Source organism: Leptopilina boulardi, unplaced genomic scaffold (assembly GCF_019393585.1).
Source record: "Leptopilina boulardi isolate dan_hultmark-lab unplaced genomic scaffold, ZJU_Lbou_2.1 LbouV2_218, whole genome shotgun sequence".
Taxonomy (NCBI): Eukaryota; Metazoa; Arthropoda; class Insecta; order Hymenoptera; family Figitidae; genus Leptopilina; species Leptopilina boulardi.
Window position 1 is genome coordinate 448278 of NW_026137772.1, and position 15965 is coordinate 464242.

Here is a 15965-nt window from a genome sequence, read left to right on the forward strand (position 1 = left end):
TTACAAAACTTGGGCAATATCTAATTGATCACTAACTACACACACTGGAAAAAAATTCGCTTTGGTCCCGAAGATACTTTTTGAGATAATTATGTTTAAATTTTTCACAATTTTTATCAGGTTAATGCATGTGATTTTTATAAAATTGAAGTTAGTTCAAAATGTTTAACCAATAAAACCTAACTTCGTCCTTAAAAAACTACATGTATTAACCTGATAAAAATTGTGAAAAGTTTAAACTTAATTATCTCAAAAAGTTTCTTCGGGACCAAAGCGAATTTTTTTCCAGTGTGTGTATTTAGTGATCAATTAGATATTGCCCAAGTTTTGTAATTTTTCAGTTTTCTCCAAGAAAGTTATTTACATTTGAAAATAGTGAAAATAAGCAAAGTGCCAATTTTTATTGCTTTTTATTTCACATTTATCAAGAAAAAAGGAAAAAAGTGCTAAGAAAAACTAAAAGTTAGTCACAGGTACTTTATATTTGGTAAGGTTTTTTTCAATTTAATGACTTCTCTTTCTCACATTTAATAGATGAAATTTGCAAATTTAGGTTATTTGACAGGCGAACTTGAAAATCATATTTTATATATTATTTCACATATTTAAATAATTACATCAATTGATAATGATAAATTTATTCATTCTTAGTAAATTACAAAAAAAAATTTTTATTTTTATGGTAAATTCTACGTATTTTTGCATATTTTCTAATGGCTAAAAAATTGACAGTTTTCAGCACCTCATATACTTTAAATTCATATTTTGCAATAAATAATTTAAATTTTAATAAAATTCTTTTCATTTCGTGATCTTGATAACTTCAAAATCATTCCTGCAAAGTATTATATTTTTTAAAAATTAGTCAGCGACGACTTCATTCTAAATATAATGGATTGACCCCTTTGCAATACACCTTCTGCGTTAGAGTCTCAACAGCAGGGCATCTATGATACATCACGTAAAGCAACTTTAGAAATATATACTTTTTTCTGATTTTACCGTTTGACGAATTGAATTAGTTGTGACCGGAAAATTGCCCCATCAATTTTAGAATTTTAAAAATCATCAAAAAAAATCAGATTCGTAAAAAACAGAAGGGCATTTATGATTCATAACTTCAAAGCAACTTTAGAAGTAAATAATTTTTTTCTGTTTTTACCGTTTGAGGAATTTGAATTAGTTGTGCTCGGAAAATTGCTACATCAATTTGAGAATTTTAAAAATCATCAAAAAAAATCAGATTCGTAAAAAACATCAGGGGATCTATGATACTTCACTTTAAAGTAACTTTAGAAGTAAATAATTTTTTTCTGATTTTACCGTTTGACGAATTGAACTAGTTGTGCCCAGAAAATTGCCCCATCAATTTTATAATTTTAAAAATCATCAAAAAAAATCAGATTCGTAAAAAACAGCAGGGCATCTATGATACATCACTTCATAGCAACTTTAGAAAAAGATAATTTTTTTCTGATTTTACCGTTTGACGCATTTGAATTAGTTGTGCCCGGAAAATTGCCACATCAATTTCAGATTTTTAAAAATCATCAAAATAAATCAGATTCGTAAAAAACAGCAGGGCATCTATGATACATCACTTTAAAGTAACTTTAGAAGTAAATAATTTTTTTCTGATTTTACCGTTTGACGAATTTGAATTAGTTATACACGGAAAATTGACACATTAATTTGAGAATTTTAAAAATCATCAAAAAAAATCAGATTCGTAAAAAACAGCAGGGCATCTATGATACATCACTTAAAGCAACTTTAGAAATATATACTTTTTTCTGATTTTACCGTTTGACGAATTGAATTAGTTGTGCCCCGAAAATTGCTACATCAATTTGAGAATTTTAAAAATCATCAAAAAAATCAGAATCGTAAAAAACAGCAGGGCATTTATGATTCATAACTTTAAAGCAACTTTAGAAGTAAATAATTTTTTCTGATTTTACCGTTTGACGAATTTGATTTAGTTGTGGCCGGAAAATTGCCACATCAATTTCAGAATTTTGAAAATCATCAAAAAAAATCAGAGTCGTAAAATATACAGCAGGGTATTCGTGATACATCACTTCTAATTAACTTTAGGAGTATATAATATCATTAGATACAAAAGTTAAACAAAATTTCACGTATACAGAAAAACATCATTGATATTTACTAAAAATATGTACAATTTATCAAATTTTCCTGACAAATAATGATTTCTCCGTGACTTTTCTAGGCACACTATTAATTTTTTTAAAGTCATTTCGAGTATATCAGACTTTGGCACAACTAATACAAATTTGTCAAACGCAAAATTTAAAAAAATTATTTATTCCTAAAGTAAGTTTAAGTGAAGGTTAATGATTAACTTTTAGGTGATAGATAAATAACAAATGCTCTGCTGAATTTTATGATTCTGATTTTTTTTTGTTTTTTAAAATTCTAAAATTGATGTTGCAATTTTCCGGGCACAACTAATTCAAATTCGTTATACGTTAAATGCAGAAAAATATTATTTACTTCTAAAGTTGCTTTGAAGTGATGTATCACGAATGCCCTGCTGTTTTTTACGATTATAATTTTCTTTTGATGATTTTAAAAATTCTCAAATTAATGTGGCAGTTTTCCGGGCACAACTAATTCAAATTCGTCAAACGGTAAAATCAGAAAAAAATTATTTACTTCTAAAGTTACTGTTGTAATGATCTATATTTGTGTTGCCAAAGGATTCGCTCGCCAGATGGGGACCGAGTCCTTGTGTTCACTTAATTTTGACTTGTGGCGTGAAGCGCCATCTATTTTAGCCTTATGGAACTATTTGCGTACTATGATTAACCCTTTGCGTCACAGTGGGTCGCTCAGCGACCCACCTTTGGTTTTTCACTATATTACAATTATATTTCATATGAATTCGCTTGAAAATCGTTACTCGGGGGTTTTCGGGGTCGCTGATTACGAATCTGACTTTAGTTTTTAAAAATTCAAAATGGCCGATCCAATATGGCGGACATAAAAGTTAAAAATTAACTGAATTCTCTTGAAAATTGATACTCGGGGGTTTTCGGGGTCGCTGATTACGAATCTGATGTCAGTTTTTAAAAATTCAAAATGGCGGATCCAATATGGCGGACATAAATTTGAAAATTGACTGAATTCGCTTGAAAATCGTTACTCGGGGGTTTTCAGGGTCGCTAAATACGAATCCGATGTCAGTTTTTTAAATTTCAAAATGGCAGATCCAATATGGCGGACGAAAAAAAAAAAAGTCAACGCATTCGCTTAAAACTCGTTACTCGGGGGTTTTCGGGGTCGCTGATTACGAATCTGATGTCAGTTTTTAAAAAATCAAAATGGCGGATCCAATATGGCGGACATGAAGTTAAAAATTTACTGAATTCGCTTGAAAATCGGTACCAGGGGTTTTTCAGGGTCGCTGAATACGAATCTGATGTCAGTTTTAAAAAATACAAAATGGCGGATTCAATATGGTGGACATGAAGTTGAAAATTGACTGAATTCGCTTGAAAATCGTTACTTGGGGGTTTTCAGGGTCGCTGAATAAAAAAATAAAAATAGAATTTTAGAATTTTAAATGTTTAAATAGGAATAATAGATGCTTATCTTTAAATCATGTACCTGACAACCCTTGGATTAGTAACCTGTAAAAATAAACGTTTTTTACACTCAGCAGTATTGTTATTTACAAAATTGTTAGCATTTATGTTTTTGTAACTGAATCCAATGTATACCTTTTTTTACTATCATAAAGATTGTTGACGATCGTCATTTGTTTCACTGACTTTTTTTTGCGACGATCGTAATTTGTTTTATTTATAAAAATAAAAAAAAAATAAATAAATAAAAAAAACAAGGTGGAACCAAAATCTTGCCAAGTCCACGTCGTTGGTTCTGGGTAACGCTGAGAGCAGGATAGATAAAAAAAATGAAATTATTATTTTCGAAAACTGACATGAAATTCGTATTCAGCGTCCCCGAAAACCCCCGAGTAACAATTTTCAAGCGAATCTAATCAATTTTCAACTCCAAGTCCGCCATATTGGAACCGCCATTTTAAATTTTGAAAAACTGACATCAGATTCGTATTCAGCAACCCTGAAAACCCCCGAGTGTCAATTTTCAAGCGAATTCAGTTAATTTTAAACTCCAAGTCCGCCATATTGGATCCGCCATTTTGAATTTTTGAAAACTGACATCAGATTCGTATTCAGCGACCCCAAAAACCCCCGAGTAACGATTTTCAAAAAAATTCAGTTAATTTTTAATTTTTATGTCCGCCATATTGGATCCGCCATTTTGAATTTTTGAAAACTGACATCAGATTCGTATTTAGCGACCCCGAAAACCCCGGAGTAACAATTTTCAAGCGAATTCAGTTAATTTTTAACTCCAAGTCCGCCATATTGGATCCGCCATTTTAAATTTTTAAAAACTAATGTCAGATTCGTAATCAGCGACCCCGAAAACCCCCAAGTAACAATTTTCAAGCCAATTTAGTAAAAAGAAAAATGTGTGACTTAAAGGGTTAAGAGGAGAGGTATAGTCAATAACGAGTCTTTATTTAAAACCTTCGAAAGATTGATATATTGTAACAAAAGGAAGTTAAATGAAGGTACAAAGAATATATGAATATAAAGAATATAAAACAATATATAAAACAATAAATAAACAAATGGCTCGATATAATGCAAATAATAACTAGGATGAGTAGGTCATCCGGAAATCTCGAGTGACTCGACTGCACCGCCCTCTACCATATTGTTCTGGCCAGTTTCTTTTCTGAAATGATACAAAGTACCTTTAATATTCGCGATCGCGTTCACCAGGAGTTAATCCCGTATAAATCCAAAATGTAAGTTAAGCAATTCACGGCAAACGTAAACTAGAACGTGCACTCTGAGATAATCGTTTCCAAAGAAAACTAGAAGGGAAACGATTGGGTTGAAGAATCAGGTATGTACCTGATACTCTTGCCTGACGTGAACTAGGAACATTAAGGAACATCTCTGGGAAATATCTTAGACCAGGGGGCACCCTGAGTTAAAGATACGGCCCTGAGCTTCGCATCCAGGTGATAGAGATTGCCCCTCTACTCACCTGGGGCGGTGAACGAGAAAGGAAGTACCTATCTCTACGTCCTCTCGCGGGAGCACCCACAGAGAAGTCACGAAGACGATACTCTAGGTTTTTGGTAGTGACGTCATACTCGCATCTTCTCGCAGGAGCACCTACAGAGAAGTCGCAAGGATGACGTTCTAGGTACATGAAGGTATCTTCTCGGTCTCTCGCAGGAGCACCTACAGAGAGTCCAAGTTGATAAGGAACAAGGAGGTAAAGTAAGGTTCACTTGACACGGAAGCACCCATAATCAAGTGTACCATACCTTGCATTACCTGAATTCAATGAGGAGCGCCTCAATTGAGTCCAGCTATGGGATTCCTTTTAGCAACGGCGCTAAGTAGCGCATTGCATTAATTAGCACTAAAAAATTAATTTTTTTTACAGACTTATTGTATATGATAATCAAGATCAACTCCCGTTTGAATTTTGTCAAAAAAATTAATTAGTGGCGTGTAAGATAAAAAACAAAGTCTATCGGCGCTACGAGTTAGCGAATTGGTCAAGATTTTGTTCCAAATCGCTACGGTGTAATCGCTTCGGAGCGTAGCGCAAAGTCACTAGCTATAACACAAATTGAAATTCACTTAAGAGGAGAATACACTGAGTTTTTTTCAAAAAATCAAATTTTTTTTAGTTTTCGTTACCATAATTATTTAAGATAGCGGTAAAAATTGTTTACAATGTATCCAAGGGTTATAAAAGGGTTAAAATAAATGTTTATGTTAAGCATGGAGATGATTGTTCGTTTTTTTTAAATTGTAATATAAGTACTGTACTGTACTGTACTGTACTGTACTGTACTGTACTGTACTGTACTGTACTGTACTGTACTGTACTGTACTGTACTGTACTGTACTGTACTGTACTGTACTGTACTGTACTGTACTGTACTGTACTGTACTGTACTGTACTGTACTGTACTGTACTGTACTGTACTGTACTGTACTGTACTGTACTGTACTGTACTGTACTGTACTGTACTGTACTGTACTGTACTGTACTGTACTGTACTGTACTGTACTGTACTGTACTGTACTGTACTGTACTGTACTGTACTGTACTGTACTGTACTGTACTGTACTGTACTGTACTGTACTGTACTGTACTGTACTGTACTGTACTGTACTGTACTGTACTGTACTGTACTGTACTGTACTGTACTGTACTGTACTGTACTGTACTGTACTGTACTGTACTGTACTGTACTGTACTGTACTGTACTGTACTGTACTGTACTGTACTGTACTGTACTGTACTGTACTGTACTGTACTGTACTGTACTGTACTGTACTGTACTGTACTGTACTGTACTGTACTGTACTGTACTGTACTGTACTGTACTGTACTGTACTGTACTGTACTGTACTGTACTGTACTGTACTGTACTGTACTGTATTGTACTACCCTGTTTTTAAGTTGTTTTTTAATTAGAAGAATCCGTAGAGTAGCTAAGCGTAGCGTAGCGTAGCACTACTTAGCGCCGTTGCTAAACGGAATCCCATAGCAGGTAGCCAGGAACTAGGAGTGAGATCGCTTCCATCTAGCCAGAGGTGCACCTCAAAGCCAGTCGGAAGACGAACTGATGAAAAAGGTGCGAGCCGCCAGGTATATACTCTCGCTAGGTAGCCAGAGGCGTTAGCGCGAGGTGGGGGAAGAGAGAGACGCTGCTACTTACGCCGTCTACTTTCTCTCTCTTCGCCGGGCGAGTATTCTTCATAGAGATAATATAAATAGAGTGGAGATGGTCTGTATAGAGGCGTCCGTTTGATAGAAAGAGAACGCGATTTTAGCACCAGTAGGTGTCTCTCTTGCGCTGGTGCTTATTGAAGGACAGATACTGGTGTTAAATCTTTCTTCTCTTTCCAACCCATTCTGTTTATGTCAGGACACTTCCCTCTAGAGTGGAGATGGTCTGTATAGAGGCGTCCGTTTGATAGAAAGAGAACGCGATTTTAGCACCAGTAGGTGTCTCTCTTGCGCTGGTGCTTATTGAAGGACAGATACTGGTGTTAAATCTTTCTTCTCTTTCCAACCCATTCTGTTTATGTCAGGACACTTCCCTCTTACGCAGCCGCCTATACCTTGTCTACTCTATTTATATTATCTCTATGGTATTCTTACGATACGCCTATCGTTACACTGTGAAGTGATGAATCACGAATGCTAACTTGACGTCAAGTTAGCAGGGCACCCTTGTAGAAAAAAAATATTTGAACGATAAAATTATTTCTTTCTCAAATAATTAGCGATTAATTAACGGCAAAATATCCAATTGTGAATTACTCAATTCTGTAAAGTTGTACTATTAACTTGATATACATTTATAAAAGTATATTAAAACTATATTATGAATGCATTAGTTGTCTGCACGCAAAGAGATGACGTAGTTATTAAGGGAATGAAGTAAGTAATGGGAATGAAAGGCGAAAATTTTTCAGTTTTTCGTCTTTATCATCAACAATATTAAGTTTAGAAATAAACTTTAAAGACAAAAAAGTTGCGCAATTTAATTTTTCATTGGATTATTTAGTTAAAAAAATTTAATTTTGACTTTTAATTTTTTTCCTTTTTGATCCGTTGACTGTTATGAAAACAGTCCGGCCGAGCGCAAATCGAGTTATAGAATTGGGAGGTACCAAATTTCAGCTCTTAATTTCGAATCTTTTATTTTTGTTGCAGAGCAAGCGGAAACGACAGCAAAATACGGACAACAAATCTTCGAAAAAATACAAAGAATTTAAATTCTGAACACTTTTGCAATGTATTAAATTATCATGAAAAACGATTATTAAAATATTTCAATCATCTGAACGTATTTAGATTTTGATTGTTCAAAACTTGTATTACGTTACCTTTTGTTTACAAATAATTTTCAAAATAAAAAATATATGCAAATGTAACAATATACACTTTGAAATTATGGGTAAACCATTATAATAAAGCAGTAAATCTAATTTTTCAATTTAGACTTTTTTCAGTCCTATTTGTTGCCGAATGTAAGAGAACGGGATTTTGGATAGGTTTGTATTTAACCCTTTGCGGCATAGACTTTCCATTCCATTTAAAAACAAGTTGTTCATTTCATGACTATTTAGCTTCCTCATTATGATAAATACTTATATTATAAGTTTTGAAAAAATGCGAAATTTCAATTTTTTGGTAAAAATAAAAATAGCGATCAATTTTATAAATACTGGTAAAATGTAAACTATATAAACATCAATGGATTCGTTTTGATGCCAGGAATATAATTTTGCCAAAAATTAATTAAAATTTCTATATAGGGAAAAGTTATTTCCAAAAATGTAAAAAACGATTTTTTTCAAAAATTCAAAAAATGATTTAATTTATAGATTTTATTAAACTGTGAACTTTATATAGGTTAATCGATTAGTTTCATTGCAAGAAATAAGTTTTTTTACCAACAAAATTAAATTTACAATAAAAAAAATTGTTTGTCAAAAAATAAATTTCTCAAATTTTGAAAAAATTGTAAAAAAAAATTTGTGGATATATTTCAAAATCCTTGTGTCAGATTTTAGAAATTAATGACTGCAATAAATAAATAAAATTTAGAACAATCCGTCAAAACATGTCTGAGATACTTCATTCACAATATTTTGTAACATACACACACATACTGTCAAGACATTTGCTCAGAACTTCATAAATATTTATTTTAGATAAAAAAGAGTCTATATAACCTTCTTTTAAAAAATTTAATATCGTCACGAATGCATAGCTTGTGACAAAATTGCTTTAATGTCCCGCCTATGGCAAGCTTACTCGGTAATCTTGTTACAAAGTTACATTAATTTTTAAAAAACTTACTGCCGCTCAAGTTTGCAGCAAGTTTATTGAGCAAACTTGTTTTAACATTAGAGCAAACTTCTATTAAGCTTGATGCAAGCTATATATAATAACAATATATCAAACGATCAAACAATATATCAACGACTCCAAATAACCATGTATATCATGATTCAACTGAATCCGATAATTTTTAAAATTTCGTCTGCCATTTAAAATTTTTTAAAAATTGACTTCATATTCAGAATCATCGACACCAAAAACCCCCGAGTAACAAGTTTCAAGTTAAGGGGTTATACCACTTTAACACAACCAAAAAATACGCTTTTTCAACAATTTTTATTGAAGAATAGAATTTTTTTAAGAAAATTAAAATACAGTAGGGTATTAAACTACTCTTGAACTATATTTTTTAAATGTCGGTCTGACAGATGATATGACGCAGTGCTTCAAAAATGTATAGCCGTGCGGTGGGCACTCTAACTCGGTCCAGAATTGAGCTAGATAAAAATAAAAAAAGCATTAGTTTCTGCAGCTCAAAATCTCAAAATCTACGTATCAGTTTTAAAAAAATTCATTTTTTTGCAAAATGGCATCGATTTGAAGGAAAAAGTGCTTATTTTTGTCTAAATTTCGTTACTTAAAGTTGTCTAGAAAATTTAAATATTAATATTTCAAGAAATCCTTACGTATTTCACTAGATAATTATATGACAAACAAAATAAAATTACTAAGAGGATCGATTGAAATTTGTGGCAGCTAGAATGCCCACGGATTTTTCAAATGTAGTTTTGAGAAAAACGCGTTTAAAATTTTCTTAAAGGGAGATTAGGGTGATTTTTTTTCAAAAAATCAAAATTACTTTTTTTTCATTTTTGGTTAGTATAACTATTTAAGAACACGGGAAAATTAGTATAAACTTTTAAAGCCAAAGAAGGATCTGTGTATGGAGCCGGTATCGCCGATTGAGTAAGAATCACTTTTTTGTTTAATTTCTATTTAAGGGGTTATACCTAGTCACAATTTTTAAAAAATCGAAATTTCTTTTGCAATTTTTTAAAGTATATATATACTATATATATTTGACTGTTGTGAATGTTAAAGACGAATTTTGATAATTAAAAAATGAGTTTTTAACTGTTTCAATCAACGATTGATATTTTCAAAAACTCTAAAAAAATCTTAATTCTTTAACTCACGTTGCCTTTCGGAAAATTAAATTGTAATAGGTAGTAGATCCCCTCCTTACCTCACTATTATTCAGTGAGTTGGTTGAAATTCCATATTAATAGAACAATTGGTTTTAGGAATATTCGAAAGAAATGGTGAAACAAATATTTAAATAAAAAGTTGAGAAAAATTCGATCCTTGGAAGGAATAAAATAACATAAAAAATGTATGTTATTAATATTGTTTATTGTCACAAAACAAGAAACGACGTTTCGATGACTTGTTGTGTTTCCTGTTTCGATGTTCTTGTTTTGTGACAATAAACAATATTAATAACATACATTTTTTATGTTATTTTATTCCTTCCAAGGATCGAATTTTTCTCAACTTTTTATTAAACATTCCGGAAGGGAAAATCCTTACTCTACAAATATTTAAATAGTTGTGAATAAATATATATTTTGTAAGAAACCTAAATGATACAATAGTAAAGTATTCTGTATTAAAATACAATTTAAACGTGTGAAATGTAATGTATGTGTAAGAATGTTGTGTGTGAAATTTATTAGAGTCTCTTGACTCTTATGATATTTACCTCTGGAATTCCTTAGAATTGTATCTTCAAAACACTCGATGAAATTCAATTCAAATATTAAATTAAACCTCCAGTATATTATAGTTATTTTCTATTCTCTTTCTTTCAAATAATTATTAAAATAATTAATCTCAAATCAAAACTAAGTGATCTCAAAAACTCAATTATATACTCTTTGTTCAAATCAAAATTAAATACTCTTAATTCAAAACTTCAATTATTCACTCTTTGAAAAACTCTGAATTAAATACTCTTTTATCAAATTATCTCAAACTCAAAAATCACAACTCAAATCAAAAACTCCAATTTAAAAACTCAAAATAAAACTCCAAATGGAAACAACCTCGGACTAGAGGTTTGTTTCAAAAAGTTTTCCACTCAGAGACTCAAACTCTCAAAACTCCAAGCTCCAAACTGAACTCTCTCTCGTCATTCCCAAACTGACTCTAAACAACCCTGGTCTAAGGGGTTTTTCCACCTGTCTCACTCGGAGACCACACTTGAAAGACCTCGATCTTCGTGTTAACTGATTTTATTAAGTTGACTTTTGGTAGAGAAAAGTATATTTTATTTTATTTTTTAACAACTTTATTATTGTCAATGATTTTATTGCAACCTTGGAATATTGGGGTAGTGTTCCAGTTCAGTTTGAATTGACATACCTTGGATGCAGCACTGAAAAATTTTTTTATTAAGATTCGAGGAATATTTTCGAAGTTACAGACATAATTAGCAAGGAGGCGCCGTGCGGTGTAGAGCAGGTAAAGCATCGGTAACACCCATAGAAATCTGATTTTTTTGTCCCGTATATTATATTCTACCTTACAATTTTCGTATAACTGAGTATGTATTCAAGAGGCATTCGTTCCCTTGCCTTACAATATAACATATTTATTATCTCACACATTTATTACATACTCAATGTAAACTGTTTGTGAAACTTTAAACTCGTTTTTCTCAAAACTACGTTTTTTAAGTCGGTGACCACAATATCTGAAAAACCACTGAACCGATTTGGCTCAAATTTTAACACAAGCTCAACAACTACATTTTGTTGTCGTTGATCGAAGGTTTTTAAATAAAATTAAAATTATTAATTTAATCAACAATTTAAGACGATTTTTTTAAGAAGCTGCCATTTTGTGAAAAAGTGATATTTTTTTTAATTCCTTCGATCAACGACAACATTTTCTTATAAACTAACAGAATATATTTTATTTTTTGAGTTTATATGACTCTCTCAGAAGTTATGCTGGTCATCGCGAGACACATTTTTTTGAGGACCCTTGGGAGATCGCATGCAAAGGGCAGAAAAATTAATATTTTTATGAATAAAATATTTTTTTAAATGCACTAAAAGATTCCTGACATGTGTAGTTTTCGTGTAAACTAGGATTTTTAAAATCCATTAATATTTTTAAAAGTTATAAACAATTTAAGTTGCAAAATTGTTGTCAAAAAATAAAAAAAGTCTGCCAATCGTTTTTTTCAATAAATATTTCTCATTCTAGTGTACACGATAGCCAAAATAGATTAAGAAAAATGTTAGTTTTTTCATTTTAGATTAACTGTTCCAGAGAAAAAGTGTGACAAACTTTTAAAATGTACCACTTTCGGCAGCCATTTTTTATTAGATTGTTAAAGAAACAAAAATTGTTTTCAACTCTTTAAAGTATATATAATATCAGCTACGCCAGGTCCATATAGCATATTGTTACATCCGGAGATATAACATCATTAATTTAAAATTGATTAATTTTGAAGTCTGAACTTTCGTCCAATAACTTGGGAATCATTTCGATTAATTTTTCTTAAGAAAAATTTAAGAAGGTTAGGAAGTGATTTTAAAAGGAATTGAGAAAATAATTTCGCTCCGGTAACACTAAAATTTCTTGGAAATTTTTAGTTAAAGAATTAAAATTTTATAACTTGTAGAATGACTTTAAATTTTTAGAAGTTAGAATGTTGAATAAGTTTTTAGATCAGAAATTTTGAAATGACTCTTTAGAGTTTGTGAATAGAAATTTTAATGTTGAAATAACTAAAGATTTTAGGAAAACATACGTTTTTAAAGGTTTGTCCCCACTACAAATTTTGAGTTTTGGGGTAGATTTTGAAGAAGGGAAAGTTTTTTTGTAGAATGCGAAATTTCTTGTAGGCGGAGAAAAAAGGTAGTTGAGAAAACTTACTATTGGGGTTTCTCGAATAAATAGGTGAAAACTCGAAAGAAAAAAAGGAGAAAACTCATTTACTAGAAATTAAGATTTTTTCGATTACTGGAAGTGAGAAATAAAACACCAAATCACTTGTTTGACAACGTTTCGGTGTCTTAATTTGATACCATCATCAGGCCACTTTATTAAACAAAATTAAAAACAAATTAATCACTCACAAACTACATACAACTTTTTATAAAAAAACATTAAAATTATAAAATTCTTATTTTTATATAAATAAATAATTACCTAGTTAAATTAAATTAGTTACATTAGTAACACATCAAATTGTTTGTCAAAAATAAAAACAAATTTTGAAGGCAAGATATCACCCATTGTAAAGCAAATTAAAAACTGACATAAGAAGGTGACAATTATAGGATAAAAGGCAACGTTTCAGTTTGTATGGAAAAATCCGACTACATTTCTAAAGCCAATTCTTTACTTTCAAATCAATCCACTTATAAAGAAATTCGTAGTAAAAATATTTTAACAATATTAGAATCAAATACTTAATCAAATTACAATATTTTACAACATCTTAATGACAATGAATTTTTGAAATATAAATATCATAAAAACCAATTAACTATGACAAATACGACTATTGCAAAACTTTACGGCTTGCCAAAAATTCATAAAAAGAACAATCCTCTCCGTCCAATTATCTCTCTCATTAATAGTCCTACGCATTTTTTAGCGAAAACAATATATGATGAATTGAAGACTGCAATTCCTCTTCCTAAGTCTCACATCAACAATAGTTTTGAATTAAAAAAAAAAAAAACGATATTGTTATTCCAGAAAATTTTGTATTGTTTTCTCTAGATGTCAGTTCACTTTTTACGAATGTTCCGTGTGACTTAGTTATTCAGAGTTTAGATAGAAGAATTTATAACATTTAACAATCTTGAAAATTCCTTTTGTTGACATTGTCAATTGTGTTAAATTTCTTTTCGACGACACTTTTTTTGTTTTCAATGAAAAAACTTATCAACATATTTATGATACACCTATGGGTTCACTAATTTCTCCTTTGTTCGCAGATATTGTCATGGTTGACCTTGAGAGTTATTGTTTAAAAATTTTTTATAATCAATTTAATTGTACATCTGCCTTTTATGTCAGATATGTTGATGACACGTTGTTATGCGTGCATAAATATCACGTAGACATTTTAATTGACATTTTTAATTCTTATAATTGTAATTTAAAATTTACTTCTGAATTAAAATCAAATAACCAGATTAATTTTCTTGACATGACATTAATTAAAGAAAAAAACCATTTTATTACTAATTGGTTTCAAAAACCTCAATCTTCTAACACATTGATAAATTATTTTTCTTGTCATCCAATTCAACAAAAAGAGAAATATTATTTTTAATTTATTAGATAGGGCTATATTGTTATCTCATGAATCTTTTCACGGTGACAATGTTAACAAAGTTACATAGATTCTTCTTCCGAACGATTATCCTTTGGAATTTATTAACAAAAATCTAAAAAAATGATCATATAAGGTTAAATCTACAATATCTTAAAATAAACAAATTAACAATAAATAATCGATTTATAATATTATACCAAAAGTTTGCATCCCTTTTAATAACAATTATATGCAACTTTCAAACATCTTGAAAGATTATAATTTATTGTCAATTCCAAAGGTTAACAAAAACCTAAGTTCTGTTGTTAAATTAGGCAAAGACCATACAAAAAATGGAACCAAACTGGCATTGTTTATAAATTTAATTGCAATAATTGCCCTGCTACTTACATCGGTGAATCAAAACGCAGTTTGGAAAAGCGAATTAAAGAACACAAATATAATAAAAACATTGAGTCTGTTGTAAATGAACATCGATCTACTCATAATCATTCTTTCAATTTTGATAAAGTTAAAATTTTAGATTAAGAACCTAATTATAAAAAAAGATTGATTTTGGAAATGTTACACATTAAAGATAATAATACAATTAATAAAAAGGAAGACATTCAATTTCTTAGGAATACTTATTTCCCTTTATTAAGGAAATTGAAAGAATGACTTTGTTTCTTTTATTTTGTCTCTTTTGTTTTGTTCCGATTTCGTTGACTCCACGTGTAGTATATAAAGTGTGAATTGTCACGTTCTTATTTCAGTTTTTAATTTGCTTTACGATGGGTGATATCTCGCCTTCAAAATTTGTTTTTATTTTTGACAAACAATTTGACGTGTTACTAATGTAACTAATTTAATTTAACTAGGTAATTATTTATTTATATAAAAATAAGAATTTTATAATTTTAATGTTTTTTTTATAAAAAGTTGTATGTAGTTTGTGAGTTATTAATTTGTTTTTAATTTTTTTTAATAAAGTGGCCTGATGATGGTGTCAAACCAAGACACCGAAACGTTGCCAAACAAGTGATTTGGTGTTTCATTTCTCACTTCCAATAATCGAAAAAAACTTAATTTCTAATACAAAGTAATGGAAGGAAAATATATTTAATATGAATAAAACTCATTTACATTTTCTTTCTATTGGGCCTCACTGACCCAACCCTTAGGGTAGGTCGGAACTTGTAGGATGTCCTTCAGGGACACAGATTTCCAAAGGTAGGGATAAATTCTTAAAGAAGAGGAGATCATCCATATTTTGTATCTTTTACAATTAAGCTAAATTTTTATTATTAACAATAATTATTTTTATTATAATTAATTATTAACAATTATTATTTAGTTTATTCTCATATACGTTTTTGAATTTTAATTGTACGATGATTTTTAAGAAATATACAATTTATAAAATTAATTTGTTTATAATTTTTAATAATTATTGTTATTTTTCATTAATGTATATAATAACCTAACCGAATTTTCTAATAAAAGTCGAAATTATTAAAAATATTAACTATTTATAATTATTTATTGTTTAATATCAATATAATTTAATTATTGTTAATTGTTATTAATTTTTAGTTCATTATTTAAAAATTTTATAAATTTCATAATTTTTATTATTAATTTTAATTATATTAATAATTTTAATCAA

General features: G+C 30.0%; 2 protein-coding genes across 2 annotated transcripts in view; one reads left to right on the forward strand and one right to left on the reverse strand.

The window, feature by feature from the left end:
- Positions 1 to 8090, forward strand: part of LOC127279581 (splicing factor 3B subunit 2) — a 185175-nt gene extending 177085 nt beyond the window's left edge. Inside the window, exon 5 of the mRNA XM_051302013.1 lies at positions 7816 to 8090. Within this exon, the coding sequence (XP_051157970.1) occupies positions 7816 to 7884 (69 nt within the window). The 3' untranslated portion in view covers positions 7885 to 8090. The remainder of the gene's footprint in view (positions 1 to 7815) is intronic.
- The window catches only part of LOC127279582 (homologous-pairing protein 2 homolog), a 261519-nt gene extending 246764 nt beyond the window's left edge, over positions 1 to 14755 (reverse strand). Inside the window, exon 1 of the mRNA XM_051302020.1 lies at positions 14751 to 14755. The gene's annotated coding sequence lies outside the window, so the exon portion shown is untranslated. The remainder of the gene's footprint in view (positions 1 to 14750) is intronic.
- Between the last annotated feature and the right edge of the window lie 1210 nt (positions 14756 to 15965).